We start from the raw sequence: 18,270 nt of genomic DNA, 5'->3' as shown, positions 1-18,270 counted from the left end.
GAGCTGCGCCAGCACAACAATCAAGTTTTCCGGAATCGGTCTCCTGACCCTTAGCTCCGCTGGCCTCTCTCTGCTGCTACTGCTGCTGCGAAGTCGCCTCAGTCGTGTCCGACTCTATGCGACCCCATAGACGGGAGCCCACCTCTCTAGGAGGCACCAAACCTCCGCCCTAGAGCGTCAGTTCCGTCGACCCATGCGTCTAGGATGGACAGTCTCATACATCCAATCAGAATAGGGCCCGCCCCCAGGCCCAGAAGGAGGCAGGTTTGACGCTTGGAAGCTCCGCCCCTCGCGGGCGTGTGACGTCAGAGTCGCCATGGCCAGCTATCCTTACGGGCAGGTGAGTGTGAGGGGCGGGCGAATTCAAGTAGGGCCCTCGCTAAGTCCTGCCCGGACCCCCCTGGTTCGCTTTCTCCCCGCCTCCTCCGCGCCTTTTCCCACGCTGAGGTTGTCTTCCGCGAGGTTGCGCAGGAGAGAAGGGAAAAGAGATGGTCGGTCGCGCCTGGCTCACGTCACGTAGGCATGCACGTCTGGGAGGTCGTGTCGCGCCCCCTTTGACGTTGCGCATGGGAAGATTTGGGGCTCTTGGACCCCAGAGTCAGACTGCGCTTGGCCTGGGCCCTACAGCTCTCCCAGGACTCCACCGGGGCCCGTAAGCGGGGTCAGCAACGCCAGCAGAACGTTTAGAGCACTGGTTCTGTCGGTATCTTTTGGGGAGTCGATAAAAATACACCTCTGACGTACTGCATCTGAATAATCAGGAGAATCTGTGGTTTTAGCAGACTGCACAAGTGAGCTTGTCTGGCCACTGATTTAGTCCAGTACCTTCGTTTCACTCATAGAAAAAGTAAAACCCAAGAAGACATGGAATTTATTTGAAGTCGTTAGGCAGCAGAATCCGGAGCTGTCAGCAAATGCCTCTTACCCAGCGCACCTTGATCCAGCCAAGAACGCCACAGCAAGGTGATTGTGTGGCCAGAATACGTTGTTGGATGACAGAATGGTTGAGTGATCAAGTGCAGTTTGGTGTCAGAGGAAGGTTCACATCTTGGCTCCATCACTTAGTTTAGAGCCCTTAAACAGGGTACTTTTGCCTTTCTGAGTTGAAGTTTCCTCCTCTGTAAAATAGGGCCATATAATAGGGTCTATTTCATAGAGCTGTTATGAAGAATAATGAAGTGATGCTCTTAAAACCTTTGGTACAAATAAGAGTGTAACGGGTGTTACATTTTAGTATTTTGATTTTTCCTAGATTCCTAGAAGGTCAGTGCTGGAAGAGCCCTCAAAAGAGTTCCTTCGTTTTATTAATTTACTTTAAAATGTCGTTTATTTGGCTGCCTCAGGTCTTAGTTCCAGCATGTGGGATCAAGTTCCCCAACCAAGGATGGAACCTGGGCCCCCTGCGTTGGGAGTGCGGAGTCCTAACTGGTGGACCACCTGAGAAGTGCCAGGTTCCTTCATTTTAAAAGGAGGAAACTGAAGCTCAGAGAGGGCTCCTGAGTTGCCCAAGATCACACTAATTTAGGAGATAAAACCCACGCAGGAAAAATTGGCAAACAGGGTCACATGGGCTATTACTAAGCGCTGTGTGTAATCACATACCAGAAGATGTGGCAAGAGCCCTCTTCGGCAGTGCAGCCCTGTACACAGTATTTGGACATCCATATTCTCAGTCGTGAAGGCACTATAAGAAGGCTTGCAGGAATAATTGATTCAACTTATAACTCTGGAAAGAGCCCAAAGAAGTTAAGTGGCTTGCCCATGGTTGCACATAGCAAGTGAGGGAGCATCTATGCTAGAACTTTTGTTGCATACTTGGCAGAGGTAGGAAAGAGAGGCCCGCTGGGGCTGAGGTTAGGAGGAAGTATAACCAAGCTCGGTTCCATTTGCTGAGGCTCGTGAGGTGTTAATAAGTATTGCTAATAAGGAAGTATGGGTAAATAAGTTTGTTAAATATGGTACGTTTTTCATCACAAAGCATCTCAGAATTCTTAATTTGTTAGTATACATTGTATATTTGCTAGAGAGGGACGGAATATGCAGTGTTTCTTAAACTTACTTAACCATGGAAAACTCCTCCTCCCCTGTTTTGAGCCTGGTCGTTTTTTTGGTGACACCAGTATTATTCTTGAGGAATATAGTTTGGGAAAACATTGCCATGGTGCATTGTTTCTCGGTGGGTGGTCTGCCTCAGAATCCCCTAGGAGCTTGTTAAAAAAGCACGGATTAGATTTCCACCTCAGACCTGTTCTGTACCCAGAAAAGGCCCAAGTGTCTGCATTTTAATAAGCTTTTGGAGATCATTGGTATGCATCCTAGAAGCAGTGACAGAAATTAGGAGCCTGAACTTCCAGGTTAGACCGAATTGGGCTAGAATCCTAATTCTGCTATTTAATATTTATACCCCTTTGGACAAATCATCTAAGGACTCTGAGTCTCAGTTTCCTTACTTGTAAAGAGGGAGGACTAATCCTTCATAGGGCTGAAAAGAGGATGAGATATGGTAACGCCTGTAGGCGACCTGGTGCATTGCTAATGTGTAGTGTGTGCTGGCGGGCGGTGGCGTTGCTCTTGCTTCTGTGATCGCTGTCGTCATGCCGTGCTGCCTGCCCTTAGGCTCAGTGAGACAGTGAGAAGGAGCACAGAGAGAAATGTGCCTCAAGGAGAAGAAGAAATGCTCTTCCCTCACCATACCTTTGTTCCTCCTATCCAACTCCTGGTCCACCGTGTTGCAAAAAAGGAAGTGGGTTGTTTGAAAGCATCCAAAAAATTAGTACTGCCTATCCTCCACTCAGTATGTAGCCCTGGAGGATTCCAGCCTCCTGTTAGGAATCAGAATTCCTGTAACTTTCCACTGCCTCCTGCCTGGGGGGTCCTCAAGCATGGACTGGATAAAACTCAAGTACCCTTTGGTCGTGTCAAGGGAGCCAACCTAATGGATTTCAGCGCATAAGAGCTTGGTCTCTGAGACCAGAGAGATTTGGCTTCAAACCCCTCCACTGCCATTTTCTTGCAGATATTTCCCACCAAAGTCTGAGGCTTGGTATCCCCCTTTTTATAAATGGGATCATAGGCATACCTACCTCAAGAGTTACTGTAAAAATTAAATGAGATAATCCACGTTAAGTGAGTGATAACGGTGTTTTGGCATGTAGTAAATACTCCAGGTGGAACAGTGATACAGACACATGAATTGTAGAATCAGCGTGATGAGTATTAAATGTGAGTAAGAATCAGGCCTGCACAGGAGAGATCCCTAACTCAGTCTTGAGGGAAGGAAGGCTTTTTAAAGGAGATGACATTTAAGCCAAAAGCTGAATATCTGGTAGGAGTTGGCTGCGTGAAGAAAGTATCCCTGCGGAGAGAATAGTGTTCGCAAAGGCCAGGAAACAAGAGCCCAGTATTGTTGAAGGATTTAAGGAGATCAGTCTAGTTGTAGTGAAGAGGAGGGGGAATGGTAAGAAATGAGACCAGAAAGGTAAGCAAGGACTAGATCTTAAAGGGCCTTATGTTCCGTTTTGAGGAGGGTGGACTTGTGAGAGATCTCCTAAAGAGTTTTATCCCATTTGTGTTTTGAAGCTGTTCCCGGGGGGCACTGTCAGGATGGGTTGAAGCAGGGAGACCAGTTTCAAAGCTGTTGAAGTAATCTAGGTGATTTGCAGCCAGTTAAGCCGACTGTGCTCTTTCCACTGTGGGGGCCCCGTGTGCCATGGCCACAAACAGCAACCTCCTCTGAGGTATGTACAGCCTGTTGCCCTAAGGGACCTTGGAGGCAGCCTTTTCCTGTGGACATTCATGACTGGCATGCTGTCCCTAGTCTAGACTCCAAGCAGGTTATGTGCAGTGCCTTTAGAAAGCACCAGGGGAGAGTGGCCAGGTACACTGGCCAAGTCATACTGTCCATCCACACCAAGCCATAGAACAAGGAGCTTGTGATTGAAGCCCTCCGCAGGGCCAAGTTCAAGTTCTCTGGCCACCAGAAGGTCCCCATCTCCAAGAAGTGGGCATTTACTTAAGTTTAATGAGGACGAATTTGAAAACATAGTGGCAGAAAAGTGGCTCATCCAGATAGCTGTGGGGTCAGATACATCCCTAGTCGTGGTCCTCTGGACAGGTCATGTGCCCTGCATTCTTGAGAGCCTTGGCGCTGACCCCTCCTTATTCTTGCCCACCAATAAATCCTACTTTCCTGTCCAAAAAAAAGTTATCTAGGTGAGAGAACAGTGGCCTAGTGAACATGGAGCTGGGAGGCAGAAGTGAGGAAACTTGGCGCCTAATTGAGGCAACAGAGAGGAAAGCGGAGGGCTCGGGGTGCACCAGCATGTCCCTTCCCTGCCGTGGGCACACCGGGAGGAGCAGATTTGGATGGAGCGTCAGGAGGCTGTTGGATATGAAGGTCTGCAGCTCACAAGAGATGAAGCTGGAGAGAAAGATTTTAGAGTGTCAGCACAGAGGTGGTAATTGAAGTCTTGGGACAATTCTTGGCTCGTTGTTTATTGGCTGCAGGCTTCTAGCCTTTAAATATTTTAGGACGTTCTGCTGGTGAACGCCCAAACCGCTCCTTCTGTAGTCTTGTGACTGTTTAACTCCTTAGAATGGGCTCTAGCCTCCGGCAGCAGGCTGGGGGTAGCTCCAGAGCACAGGTTTGTCTTTGCAACACAGCCAACTGTTCCCCGTCAGCCTCAGCATGGACCAACCTTTGACACCTCTGAGCTTTACTAGCATCTTCAGGGTAGAAGAATGAGCTCTCAGAGCCAAAGCAAAATGTGGGACCTTCTGAGTGAGTTATTTAAGAGGGGGTGAGCTCCCCACTGGGGCTTCCTCAATTGCTCAATGGTAAAGAATCTGCCTGTGATGCAGGAGATGTGGGTTTGATCCCTGGATTGAGAAGATCCCCTGGAGGAGGGCATGGCAACCCGCTCCAGTATCCTTGCCTGGAGAATTGCATGGACAGAGGAGCCTGGCGGGTTACAGTCCACAGGGTCGTGAAGAGTCGAACACGACTGAAGCGGCTTTGCATGTGCGAGCTCCCCACCACTTACAGGAATGTAAGCAGAGATTCCAGATGGTGCTACAGAGATTCCATCATTGATTGAAAGGTTGGACCAGGAGGCCTCTGGGTCTCTTAGAATACTGTGGCTCTTGAACTGGGTCTAAGTGCTGGAGTGAAAACAGGATAGAGTTCTTCTGAGTCTCCCTGATTTCTGGGTTTGAAGCCTCTGAAAGATCACCTAATCCAACCTTTCCCCCTTCAACCCTGCCCACTGTAGAGACCCATTATATTTGACACATATATTTTGGACACTCCCTGCCACTGGTGTGTGGTAGACTCACCCATTTATCGTGAACACTTACTTAGAAGAGGGTCGAGTGGGTGGAGTCATGCAGACCCTGTTTTAAATTTCACTATTTCTAGCTGTGTCCTTCCAGGCACGTGATTGAACTTTCTGGTCCTTAATTTTCTCATTTGTGAAATGGGGATCATAGCCCTTACCTCATAGGACAGAGGGTCTGTGAGAGCCTTAATAAAATGTTAATTGCTCCCTTCCTCCATACAAACTTACCAAATGTATTTTTCTTGGAATCAGTAGAGACATAGGATTAGTTTGGAAAAGACCCTGATGCTGGGAAAGATTGAGGGCAGGAGGAAAAGAGGGCAGCAAAGGACTCAATGGACATGAGTTTGAGCAAGCTCCAGGAGACAGTGAAGGACAGGGAGGCCTGGTGCACTGTAGTCCGTGGGGTCACAAAGAGTTGGACATGACTTAGCAACTGAAAAATGATAACAACAACAAAGGGTTAGTTTTCTGTAATGTTTTGGAAACCGTGGTTACTGAACTTTTCCTGTCTTTTTTTTTCTCTTTTTTTTAATAATCTCGTGTTTATTATCAGCATGAAATGCTCTTGGAAAAACCTCTTAGAGGGGCTGGTAAGTGGCATGGAGTAGTATAAAAGAACATGGAGTCAAGGACTCTCACTCCTGTTTCATTTCTGGTTCTGACCTTTACTAATAACTCAGTGACCCTGGGAACCGTCTTCGCCAGCCTGGATTCTGCTGGTTTTACTCTCTTCATATGGTGCAGACTAGAAACCTGAGTCATCCTGAACACTTCCCCTTCTTCACTCCTCCTTCCATTGCTTCCTTAATCTCATTAGTTGCCAAGTCATGTCTAGTCTATCTCTGGAATAGCTCCGGAACCCATCCTGTTCTGAGTCTGCTGTCTGGTTCAGGCTCTGCTTGTCCTGCGCCTTGGCTGGTTCCTCCCCCGCAAGCTCATCCTCCACACCCTCTGCCGCTTAGTTCTCTAAACAAGGCTCTGATCACGTTTCTTCCCTGTTGGAAACCCTCCTATGGCACTCCGTTTCCCCTGGCATAAAGCTCCACATCTGAGTGATACTCATTTGTTCACGTTTTTACGGAGGCTTGCTGGTGCCAGGCACTATGCTGGACACTGGGGTGCTATGATGAATGAGGCCCAGTGTCTGCCCCCAGGGAGCTCACTGTTGTGTGACAGAGAGAAATTCTAAGATGCAGCCCCCCACCAGCTAACCGAAACGCAGCAGGAGAGGTCCAGGGAAAGAGCCTGCCTTTCTGAGTTCACACTGCATTCTTGCCCCTGCCCTCAGGTTGTTGGCCCACTCCCTGACCACTCCATGCTCGCCCTCAGGTCTGTGCCTTTTTCTTTCTTCTCGCTTCTGTCTGGGATGTCCAGTTTCCTTTTGGAGAATTCCTGTGCGCCAGACTCTGCCTCCTCCAGGAAGCCTTCCTTGAGCCCCTGCCTGCGTGTGTTCCTTTGATTGCTTATTTATCATTTGACAAATGGAACCAATTCCTCGACTCATGCCTCTGAATAGCATTTAAGTCGATTTTTCTGATGACACTGGTCAGATTGTATCACAGTTACCCCGCACTTCTCAAGGCCAGGCCCTGTTTTGTCTAGCACAACCTAATACAACATTATTGCTTTGTAAAGTCTTACTGAATGAATGAAGTCTTTTAACAGTTGTCCTCCTCAGTTTCTGAAAATAGGCCTTCTACCACCTTCCCTTTTTTCTGTTAAAGGATTGTTGGTGGGATTTTGCCAGTAGTGTTTCTGTGTGTATGTGAAAGTGTTTTGTAAACTGTTCCTCTGAGGGCTTTAATGCAGGGCAGAAAGGAAAGAGTTTAGTTGCCGTCAGCCCCTGGATTGTGATAGCGCCAAGGTCAGAAGCCCTGCTGGGACAGCCCTCACTTGATTGTCGTGGGGGCATTTCCTGAGGTAAGGACTAGGCCTCAGGTGTCCTCAGCCAGGAACAGTGTATGGCTTCACTCACAGGAGTTCTTGGGAACAGCAGTCGACTCCCTGGCTTCTTGTCCAGCCTGTTCTTTGGTTTGCGCAGCCTCTGCAGAGTCCTATCCCCTCTTCGAGCCTACCATGGAATCCTGTGCCCTGTTGCTTAAGGAAAGAGCGCTGTCGCAGGAGGTAGTGGGAGTCGCTGGGCTAGGGTGTGAACAAGGAGTGGTCTGCCTCCACGTCAGTGTTTCTTGAGCCAGTCCCTTCCCCTCACTGGGCCTTAGTTTCTTGGGTGTGAACTAGAGGAGATGGATTGAAGAAGTTCCCTGCGCATCTCTCCAACTCCATTGGGAATCTTTTAAAAATTTTATCGATTTATTTTTGGTTGTGCTAGGTATCTGTTGCTGTACCTGGGCTTTCTCTTGCTGTGGATAATGGGAGCTACTCTTCCTTGCGGTGCGCAGGTTTCCCACTGAGGTGGCTTCTCTTGCAGAACACGAGCTCTAGGACGTATGGGTTTCAGTAGTTGTGTCCGCACAGGCTTAGTTGCCCTGAGGCACATGGAATCTTCCAGGACCATGGATCGAAGCTGGGTCCCTTGTATTGGCAGGCGGATTCTAAACCACTGGACCACCAGGAAAATCCCCCTGTTTTCATTCTTTGTTGGTCCCATGGCACCTGGCTTATGTGTCCATTTTAAACAGCTCTTCCCTTATGCTGCTTCGTTAAATGCTGCAGAGGGAGTCTCCGTGCTCCTCCGAACATTCCCCTCTCCTTTATACACTGCGCCGCGCCCCCTGCACCCCCTCGCCGCCCCCCTCCCCCCGCCCCTGGTTTAGGGCTTTGCTGGTAGTAATAATAATAATATAACAATGGCAACTATGATTTATGCCAGACACTGTTGTAAGAACTGTTTGTCTTGTATTAGTGCTTTTCAAACTGCCTTTTGAATCACTGGGAGGGTTCTGCAGGGGCTCACTCACAAGCTCACAAGGGAGGGCTTGCGAGCCTGCCTGATTGAGGCTCTGGAATTGCCACCCCCAACCAGAGCAGCTTTCTGTTGTGAGTTTTTAGATTTGTATTTATCAAAAGGTTCTTTAGCTAAAATTTAACAAAAGCTGTATACATTTCTTGTAATCTGTGGAACAGTTCAGTGAGAAAGGGATTATTATGTATTTTGCTTGTGAGAGAACAGGCTTAGAGAGATTAAGCCACTGGCACATGGTCATGGAGTCAGCTGATGGGAGCAGAGTATGGAACTGAGATTTGCCTGTGGCTTCATTATCTGTGAAGGAGGCTTGCTGTGAGCTCTGGGCAGCTTCCAGGGCAGAAGAGCACCCACGATGCTGAGTGGGGAAGGGCCCGCCACCCACCCTCCCTCAAGAAGCTTCTCTTCCTTGAGCAGGCAGTCCCTCTTTAGATCAAGTGTGAATTTGGCCTTAGCCTTGAAGGTAACTGTCCAGGAAGCCATCAAGCACAATTAAAAGAGAAAGTCCAGGTTCACACTGGCTAGGCTACTGGCGGTTGGTCTAGGATTCGTCTAGATGGTAGCATCCTCAATTTTTGGAGCTGGGCCCAGTTGCCCTCTGTGCCCTTGACCTCAGCCTACCTGCAGAGGCCTTGGCTGTCCTCCACTCAGCCTTTGGCCGGCCTGGTAGGGAGATGGAGCCGAACGCTCTGAGTCTCAGGGATCCCTGGCTAGTGACGTGGGGACACGAACAAGAGCGGGAGTGCCCCCATGTAGGCGCTGCTGTTCCCATGGCCCGGGCTTAGCAGCCAGCAGACCTGCATTCCGGCCCCAGCCCTTGCATGTGGTTTTGTGTGATTTTTCTGGACTTGAGTTTCCTTCTCCTTAGGGGAGGGCTAATACTAATAGTTAATGTGCATTGAGTGCTTTGTGCTAGGGTCTCTGTCAGAACTCTTCACGCAATAGGCCTCATTTCATTCTCACACTAATTGGTAGGCAGGCACTTTTAAAGCAAAGAATATTGGGGTTTAGAGAGGCTAAGTCACTGGACCAGTTAGTAAATGGCAGAACCCCACCTTGAACTGGTCTTTTTCACTTCTAACCATTGTCCTGTATTGCTGTAGGAATAGGGTCTTGCCTGCCTGTCTCACAAAGCCGTGGGGTGAGTCCGGGGAAATGTTTTTGCATCATGAGCTAGAGTACATTAAGGGACGTGCTCTGGGTGAATCCATGCTATAGATGCACCACTGGTGACTGGGAGGGTCAGGGGCATTACTGGAGATGGTGTTTGTGCTGTGAATTCTGCAAGTAGTGATGGGGGTACCATGGAGTGTGGATTTTGAATTCAGTTTGATTCATTTGCCTGCTCACTGATACAGTCAATATTCACTGAGCATCCATTCTGCCCTGGGGGCTGGGGATAAAGTGGCAAACCAGTCAGGATACCAGCCCTTGTGGAGCCCCTTGGTGGGCAGGGAAGGGCAGGTTTCCAGGGGAGCCAGGAGAGCAGGTTTCCAGCCCTGCCTCTGCAGGTTATGGGCAGTGTGATTGGGTAAGCTGTATGTCTTCTGGACGCCACAGGTTCCCCATCTAAACCATGGGATCATGAGTCCAGCCCAGCCTGTAGGATCATTTGAAAGAAAGGCTGTGGCAGGGCTTTGTAACTGCAGAGTGCTGTGCCGTGGCCAGTTCCTGGCCTTGTCCTTCTGACTGATGTCTTGCTCTTCTTGCAGGGCTGCCCAGGAGCTGGGGGACAAGCACCCGGAGCCCCTCCGGGTAGCTACTACCCCGGACCCCCCCACAGTGGAGGGCAGTATGGGAGCGGGGTACCCCCTGGTGGCGGATATGGAGGAGGTCCTGCCCCTGGAGGGCCTTATGGACCACCAGCTGGTGGAGGACCCTATGGACACCCCCACCCTGGGGGGCTCCCTTCTGGAACTCCAGGAGGACCCTATGGTGGTGCAGCCCCAGGGGGCCCCTATGGTACACTACCTCCAAATTCCTACGGTGCCGGACCTTACGGACAGGGACCACCTCCTCCAGGTAAGTAGGGGTCTTGGACTCCAGGTGCCTTGAGCCTTGTTCCGAGTTATCCAGGGCCCTGTGTGCCCTTCTTGTGAATGCACAGGCAGTCTGCTCCCTGGCTTCTCAGCATCTTGTCTCTAGCTTTGCTTGCATTAGCAGAATGAGAAGTCTGTTAATTAGCTTTGCTGTGGTGACAACAATTCTGGAATCTCTGGCTTACAGCAACAAACGTTTATTTCTGTTCCTCACTCACACTTGTTTACTCTTGCTTACACGTCAGCAGCTGCAGGCTTGGCTGCTGAGGTTCTGCTCCACATGTCTTTTCTTTCCAGGATCTCGGCTAGAGGCACAGCCCCTTTTGGGGTATGCTCTTTCTCTGACAGGCGGAAAGAGCAGGAGAGCTAGAAGGAATGTACAGTGCCTCCTAAGCTTCTGCTCTGAAGGACTGTATATCTCTTCCACTCAGGTTTATCCCCTGGTTCAAGCCCGACATCAGTAGGATGGGAGTGGATATTTCTCTCATTAGAGGGGGCTCTGCAGCCCCTAGGCAGTGGAGAGGATGTACCATGCTCTTGCCAGAAGTGGGGGAAGGAGTGGATTAGCCAGTCATTGGAGACAGCACTACCATCTGCTGTGGGAAGGAACCCCTCTTCTTTGTAAGGGAGACTGACTGCTTATATGCAGAAAGGCACAGTTGCCTAATTGCTGCAAGCTTGGCCTTTGGGATAAGATCACTTACAGATCTGACCACATTACTTCATCTCTCTAAGCCTCAGTAGCCACATCTGTAAAATGGGTAAATATCACTGCTTCACAGGATCGTTAATAAAGATTAAGTGAGAAGTTGCAGGTAAACACTGGGCACAGTGTCTGGCACATGGGAGGGGCTTACTAGACAGTGTTCTGTTAGAGGGTTCTTTCTGGAACATTCTCAGCAGAGAAGTATTCAGCATTTAATGTGACAGCAGATGTGACGAGGGCTGTCCCACTGCAGAATGCCGAGGCAGGCAGGGGAGTGATGAGATGAGATGGGGAAGAGCAGAGGCAGTGAAGGTGAGCTGCTGGACAAATGGGCCTGGGGAGGGGGTTTGGCAACTTAGTGGATGTGGAGAAGCCTAGGTGGGGGCTTCAGGCTCAGTGAGGACTCCTGAGTGGCCTCAGACCGGCTGTCAGGAAAGGTGAGTGCCCAGACCCCTGCGCCTGCGCCCTCCCAAGCTCATCCAGTGAGCCTGTTCACAGCATACTTGTTCCGAGGAGTCCGCCCCGGCAGTGAGGCAGCCTGAAGCCACTCTGCTGCCCCTGAAGGGCCTCCAGGGAGCCGTAGTGCAGGGGAACTGCAGCATCTTAGTGTACAGACTGGCAGGTGGCCGAGGGAGAGCCTCAGACCTCAGGGGTTCTGAACACTGGGAGCCAGTGGCATTTATCTTGTCAGAGCCGGCACTGCTGGCTATTTGCTTTCAGCTCAGCAGCTTCCTGGTGGATTTCCTCCTCCTTATAAAATTTTGTTTCTGAGCCTGCATGAGGTCCCAGCAGGGGAATGGAACCCTGGCTGTGAACCCAGGGCCTGAGGCCAGAGATACCTTCTGGGGCTGCAGAGGAGGGGAGAAACGTGCTTCAGACTGTTAACTGCTCACCCTCTGCAGCTGCCTCTCTCCAGCCACCATCACCTCCCCGCCAGCGCCGCCCGTGAACCCCTGGAGCAGTGCTTCTGAAGCATGATCCTTGCATCGCATGCCCTGGGGTCACCTGAGGGCCCATCTTAGCCCTGCTGAATCCAGGGTCTAAAAGTTGAGCACCATGCTCGGCCAGAGAGGTTTGGCCCTTAAAGTTGCCCCCACTGCCCACAGGGAAGATCCTAGGGGCACTCGACTCCCAAAGGGCCTCTCCAGCTCCTCACCTGCCATTACCCCTCCCTCCCACCAACCCGAGACCCCGTGGAGTGCTCCGAACACACCCTGTGCCTTTGCCATACGGCTTTTCTTTTCCCCATTGCAACTCTCTTGTCACCCTTTCAGACCCAATTTTAAAAGCCCTTCCTCTGTGAGAATGTGACTGCACACATTCCAGGCCCTTTGCAAAAATTTTATTTTGCCATTATGTCACTTAGTCATCACAGAAACCCTGGGAAGTAGGTCCAATTTAGAAATGGAGGAATCAGTGCTGAGGAAATGGAACAGTTTCTCTAAAGTCACACAAGCTAGTAAGGATCAGAGCTCTTTGCTTCCAGAGGCTGAGCTCTTCTCTGCTGATTGCAGAGACTTCGCCCGTGCCTATGGCCTCCTCCACGTCTGGCACAGCAGCTGTTTTTTAGGAAAGAGGGTGGGGCCCGTCAGGATTTCCCATCCAAGGAGGTCAGCCTAGTGCCTCAGTCAGGCAAATCTTTTTCCTTCCGGCCTCGCTCTGGGGCCTGGGCGGTGGTTTCGGTGCAGTCTCTGATACTGCCTTTTGCCAGTGAGCCCTTTTTGTGGCCAGTCAACTCGGCAGGTTTACCAGTACTCTGGCTTCTTCCCAAGACAGTCTTCTGTGCTTCTCTGCTTTCATCTGCCACCCTCTCCCCTCACCCCCAGCCCACCCTGCAGTCACCTTTCCAAATGAATGATCCTTTCTCGCATCTTCTGACGTACGCACAAAGCTCTCAGACACCCAAAGCTGTTTGAACCCCGACAGCAACACTAATAATCAGCAGTTACACAGTACTTAGATGGTGCCAGGTGCTGACCTAAGGGCTTTCATGGATTCATTATATCTTCATAGTAACCTTATGAAGTAGATGCTATTGTGTCCTCATTTCACAGATAAGAAAACGAAACACAGAGGACTTTAAGAGCTTAGCCAAGGCCGCACCCGGGAGAGCTGAGGCTTGACCAGGAGCCGCCTCTGGCAGGGGCTGAGCACCTCCCTCTTCTGTGTCCTGCCATGCCCCTGAGGATTCAGAGATGAGTTAGCCTTGGATCCTGCCCACAAGTTGCTCTAAGTATAACCTGGAAGAAGTCAGGAAAAACATGTACACAGAAGAGTGATCAGGGCTATAGAGTGAAGGGGTACAAAGGAGAGAGGAAGGAGGTCCGTCCAGGAATGGAAGAAGAAAGGCTTTAGGGAAGGAGCAGCATTTTCTTTGAGTTTTGAAGTGTGGATGGAAAACGGATGCAAAGAGATGAGGGAGAAGGGGATGCAAAGCAGAGAGAACCCAGTGGGTCAGGGCTCCTCGGAGGGGCTGGGCAGCTCTGGGGAGGAGCAAGGGCCTTACTGCAGCTAGGCTGGCACAGAAGGGTGGGGAGACAGACCGACAGGTAGACAGGGGTGGACCACGTGGTGGGGAGGCTGGAATGCTGTTTCGGGGACGCTGGACTTCATTGTAGGCAGTGAGGCGCCTCTGAGGAGTTTTGAGTTGAGGGAGGGGGAAACTGGTGAGAACAGTGGGATTTTACAAAGGTTACTCAGCTACAAGTGCTGGGTGGTGGAGAGTTGCCATATGGGGGATTCGGTTAGGATTTGGGGTTTGTTCCACAGTCAGGTGAGAGGGGTCTGAATCAGGGCAGGTGCAGTAGGAACAGGGAAGAGTTGATAGCTGTGTGTGGAACTGCCAGCTTTGGGCAGCTCTTTGGATATGTGGGGTGAGGAGGTGTCAGAGATGTCCGCGGGGAAGTTCACAGATGAGGACCTCTGGAGGCCATGGGGAGGGAGGAGCGATGGAGCTCTGTGGCCACCCACACTCTGGTAGGTCCGGATAGGATATGCCAGCTCTCATGGTGCCAGGGCAGTCAGAGATGGACCAGACCTGGTTCCCACCACAGAGAACTCCCTGCTGCCTGCTGCTCAAGATGCTTGTCTCTGGGCCATGCGTGTTAGGTGCTCAGCAAACAGTTTTAGGTCCCCAGTCTGGGAGGAGGGCAGAGATGATCCCCCTTCTCAGAAGATTACTAATCTGACAAACGAGTCCCTGTTTCTCAGAAACTTAAAATCAAATAGAAGAGTGGCTGGAGCACTGTAGGAAAAGCCTGAAGGATTTGTGGAGTAGAATTCAATGCATTTACACAGAAGGTCCTCTTCCATTAGAAGAAAGGTGTTGTCTAGATGGAAGCCGGGGAGGGGGCAGACAGACGTGTAAGGCTTTCAGAGAAGGGAAAACCTGTAGCCAGGGAGGCGCCGAGGCTGGCCTTCCCAGCATTTCTGCGGATTGGTCTTGAGACCTGCGTCTGACTGTCCTGGTTGGCACCCCTTCCTGTAGGTGGCGTCCCTCCCAATGTGGATCCCGAGGCTTACTCCTGGTTCCAGTCAGTGGACTCTGATCACAGTGGCTACATCTCCATCAAGGAGCTGAAGCAGGCCCTGGTCAACTCCAACTGGTCCTCATTCAATGACGAGACGTGCCTTATGATGATAAGTGAGTCCTAGCCTTTCCCCACAGGCTCGAGCTGGGGTTGAGCCACCTCCTGTCTGACGGGAGGCAAATGGAAGGCCATTCTGAGGAGAATTTTTTCAGCCAGGGAAGATTTCACGATGAGATGTCCCTTAAACTGAGAGCTCTTTTCCTTAGATCTTTTCTCAAGTTCTAGACATGGCTGAGTCACAGGCCAGCTCGGTTTCTTGTTCTGCAGGATGGGACTACTTGTCCTGGTGGGTGATGGCAGGGACGGGGTCAGCCGCCAAGCCTGGGGAGACGGTGCACTTCTGGCAGGGATGGGGCTGGTACAGCGCTTGCTGAGGGTGCATCTCGGGTACTGGCATCTGGGCCTCGGGCCTCGGGCCTTGGTTCTGTGGAGTCTCCTCCTCGAGCCTGGGGGGACGGGCTGCCTGAGTGGTACCTGAGGACCCTGGGCCTTTAGTTTTGAAGCCTTCTTTCTCTTCCCCCACAAGACATGTTTGACAAGACCAAGTCAGGCCGCATCGATGTCTACGGTTTCTCCGCCCTGTGGAAGTTCATCCAGCAGTGGAAGAACCTCTTCCAGCAGTATGACCGGGACTGCTCGGGCTCCATCAGCTGCACAGAGCTGCAGCAAGGTGAGGGCCTGGCGGGGACTCGGTGCACAGGCGCGGCGGACCTTTCTCTTTACTCCCTAGGACAGAGCAGGGGATGCTCTCTGCCTTCTGACCACCTCGTGTCCAACTGCACTACAAAACGCTGCCCTCAGCACAGGCCCCCTCCCCACCCTGTCTGTGACCTGGCTGGACAGTGAGCCAAATCCCGGGCAAGGACATGAGCAGGGCTGGACTCTGACAATGAAATTCCTGGCAGCGCTGGGTCAGACAGATCCAGCTGGCAGGGAGCCTCGGGGATGGAAACTCAGCAGCCCAGGGCACTTTAAGGCTGGTACGTGTGGCTTGTGTGGCTCTTTCCTTTTGAGTTTCTAGCGTGCAGAATGGAAAGAGCCCTGTAGAGGGGCTCGGAAAGATGGCTTCTGTTGTTGGCTCTGCTGGAAGGCAGTTTCCTTCCCAGAGTATTCTAAACGTAGTTGGGTAAGATGATGTGAGGTCACAGCTCCAGGTCTCATTCCAGGTCTGACTCTAGAGGACAGTTGGTTAGTGTGGTTGATGAGAACTGGCCAGGGAGCTTTGCCGGCTGAGAGGGCGAAAGGGCTCCCCAGAGAACCCAGCCCATCACCCTGGCCATGGATTTACTCAGACCAAGGAGCTTGGAGGCAGGGGGAGAGGGGAACTCCCTGGTGGAAGAGAAAGGAGGAGATTTGTCCTGAGCACCTACCCTGTTGCCAGGTGGTGATTTGGTGATGGATGTTTGTAAGGGTGATATCATCACAGGAAAGCTAGTACTTATTGAATCTTTGCTATGGGCCAGGCACTGGAATAAGTTTTTCTCCTGTGTTACGTCATTCTGTCTCCGCACGTGATAGGTACTGTTTCTTATTCCCCACCCTTAGATGAAGGATCTCTTATTATTACCCTTTTACAGATGAGGAAACTGAGGCTTAGTCTAGGAAACTTGCCCAAGGGCCACATGGCAAAAGGGAAGCTGAGATAGTAGCCTGAGGGGGTAGATTATACAGAGAGGAGGAAGGGAGCATCCCAGCTGGGATAGGGGGACGTGGGGAGCAGTGTGGAGGCTGCTACCTTGGAACTGCCCTGCAGCCTCACCTGGGGGAGATGGGATGATTTTATTACTTTTAACACTTACTCTGAGTGTTTATTATGTGCCAGGCAGTATGCCAAGTCCTTTGCATGATCACCTCCTCTAATCCTTAATAGAGCCTACAAGGTAAGTATTATCCCCATTTTAGAGATTGTAAGACAGAGGATTAGCAAGGTTAATAAACTACTTGCAGAGGGGCTGTCTTGACTCCAGAGCAGGCCCTCATAGACTCAGCTGAGCTGCCTCTGATGTCTGTCAGCTTGGAGCAGGGAAGCTCAGGCTTCCATCTGTAATACAGACAAGTCAGAGATGAGCATGTACAGACTGGTGTCATTCTGGGACCCTGCGGGCCCCTAACTAAACAGACAGTAGAGACCTTGAGAGCAAGCGATGGGGGCCTTCCAGCTCAGGGGAGGACCCAGAGCTCCTGCTGTACTCCTGACATCTCGGACATCTGTCCCGTTTTCGCCTGGGTGCCAGTCCCTTTGACGTTCCTGAACTGCCGTGCTCCGTGGAGCTGGTCGATGGCAGTGCTCACGCAGGTTTTTGTGTCTGCTCTGTGTGCCCCTCCTCTCCAGCTCTGTCCCAGATGGGCTACAACCTGAGTCCCCAGTTCACCCAGCTCCTGGTCTCCCGCTACTGCCCGCGCTCCGCCAATCCCGCCATGCAGCTGGATCGCTTCATCCAGGTCTGCACCCAGCTGCAGGTGCTGACCGAGGCCTTCCGGGAGAAGGACACAGCTGTGCAGGGCAGCATTCGGCTCAGCTTCGAGGACTTCGTCACCATGACAGCATCTCGGATGCTATGACCAGCCCATCCGCAGAGTGGGGAGCGTGCCAGGCGACGACGTTTCCTGGCTCCTAGGGTGGGAAAAGCATGTGGGCCTCTCTTCCTTTCCTGCCCCTTCTAGAAAAAGAGTCCTCCCTTGCATGATGCAGCAGTGTTCCCAAAGAGTGCTGGGAGTCTGTGTCGTGTCCTCCGAGTCGCGGGGCCTCGGCTGAGGCCACACGGGTAGGGCCTGACCGAGGAGAGGACTGGAAGTTGAATGTCCTTATATCCCTGAGCGTTTAAGTGGCACATCCTTGTGCCAGTTGCAAGAGATGCGAGTCACAGCTGTGGAGTTAGTGTCCAGTTGGCTGGCTGCAGCCTCTAGCTTTTCCTTCTGTGCCCTGACGCCAGTGGTGAGTATTCGTCAGCCTCTTCCCATTAGCAGCTGCATTCCCTTGCCCGTGCTGTCTTGTCAAACAGACCCCATTTCTCCAAAGCAGAATCTGACCGGGGTAGGGGTGAGAGATCTGCCCATGGGACCTGTGGCTTGGATTTCACCCCCACAAGGCCATATATGGTTGACTTGTAGCTGCCCAGGGGTTGTCCCTGCTCGGGGAGCTTGGGCTGTCTGCTCTCTGGGCACCTTTGGCCAGGCTCCCCCTCTGCAGCTCGGACCCCTCACTTGCCTGTGTCTTCTGCTTGACTTCAGTCCCCAGGGAACAAGTTGCCACCTCCCACTGCCAATGCTTGTTTTATTTGTGTTTATTTTTTCATTTGGGGCCAAAAAGTTCAGTGACACCGTAAGCTTCAATATAAGAATAAAATTCTGGAGTTCATGTTTTTCACCACACCTTCCCAGTTAAAGGTCCACGCATGTATCCATTTAGTTACTCATTTACTTCATTCAACAAATATTTAAGTACATATTATATCCAGTGGTCCCCAGCCTCTTTGGCACCAGAGACTGGTCTGGTGGAAGACAATTTTCTCATGAATAGGGGAGTGGGGAGGGAATGGTTTCAGGACGATTAAAGTGCATTACATTTATTGTGCACTTTATTATTATTGGGTTTCCCTGGTGGTTCAGAGGGTAAAGCGTCTGCCTGCAATGCAGGAGACCCAGGTTCAATCCCTCAGTTGGGAAGATCCCC

The 18,270-nt window shown here is 51.3% G+C and overlaps 1 protein-coding gene across 1 annotated transcript; it reads left to right on the top strand.

Moving 5' to 3' along the window:
- On the top strand, window positions 234–17,969 carry PEF1 (penta-EF-hand domain containing 1). Its single transcript, XM_005676724.3, has 5 exons — window positions 234–340; window positions 9,975–10,284; window positions 14,495–14,650; window positions 15,124–15,267; window positions 16,930–17,969. The coding sequence occupies exons 1-5, from the start codon at window positions 317–319 to the stop codon at window positions 17,157–17,159; spliced, it is 864 nt and encodes a 287-aa protein (XP_005676781.2). The 5' UTR covers window positions 234–316; the 3' UTR covers window positions 17,160–17,969.

The sequence above is a fragment of the Capra hircus genome, chromosome 2, assembly GCF_001704415.2.
Source record: "Capra hircus breed San Clemente chromosome 2, ASM170441v1, whole genome shotgun sequence".
NCBI classification, from domain to species: Eukaryota; Metazoa; Chordata; class Mammalia; order Artiodactyla; family Bovidae; genus Capra; species Capra hircus.
This window is presented reverse-complemented; position numbering and strand designations above follow the sequence as displayed.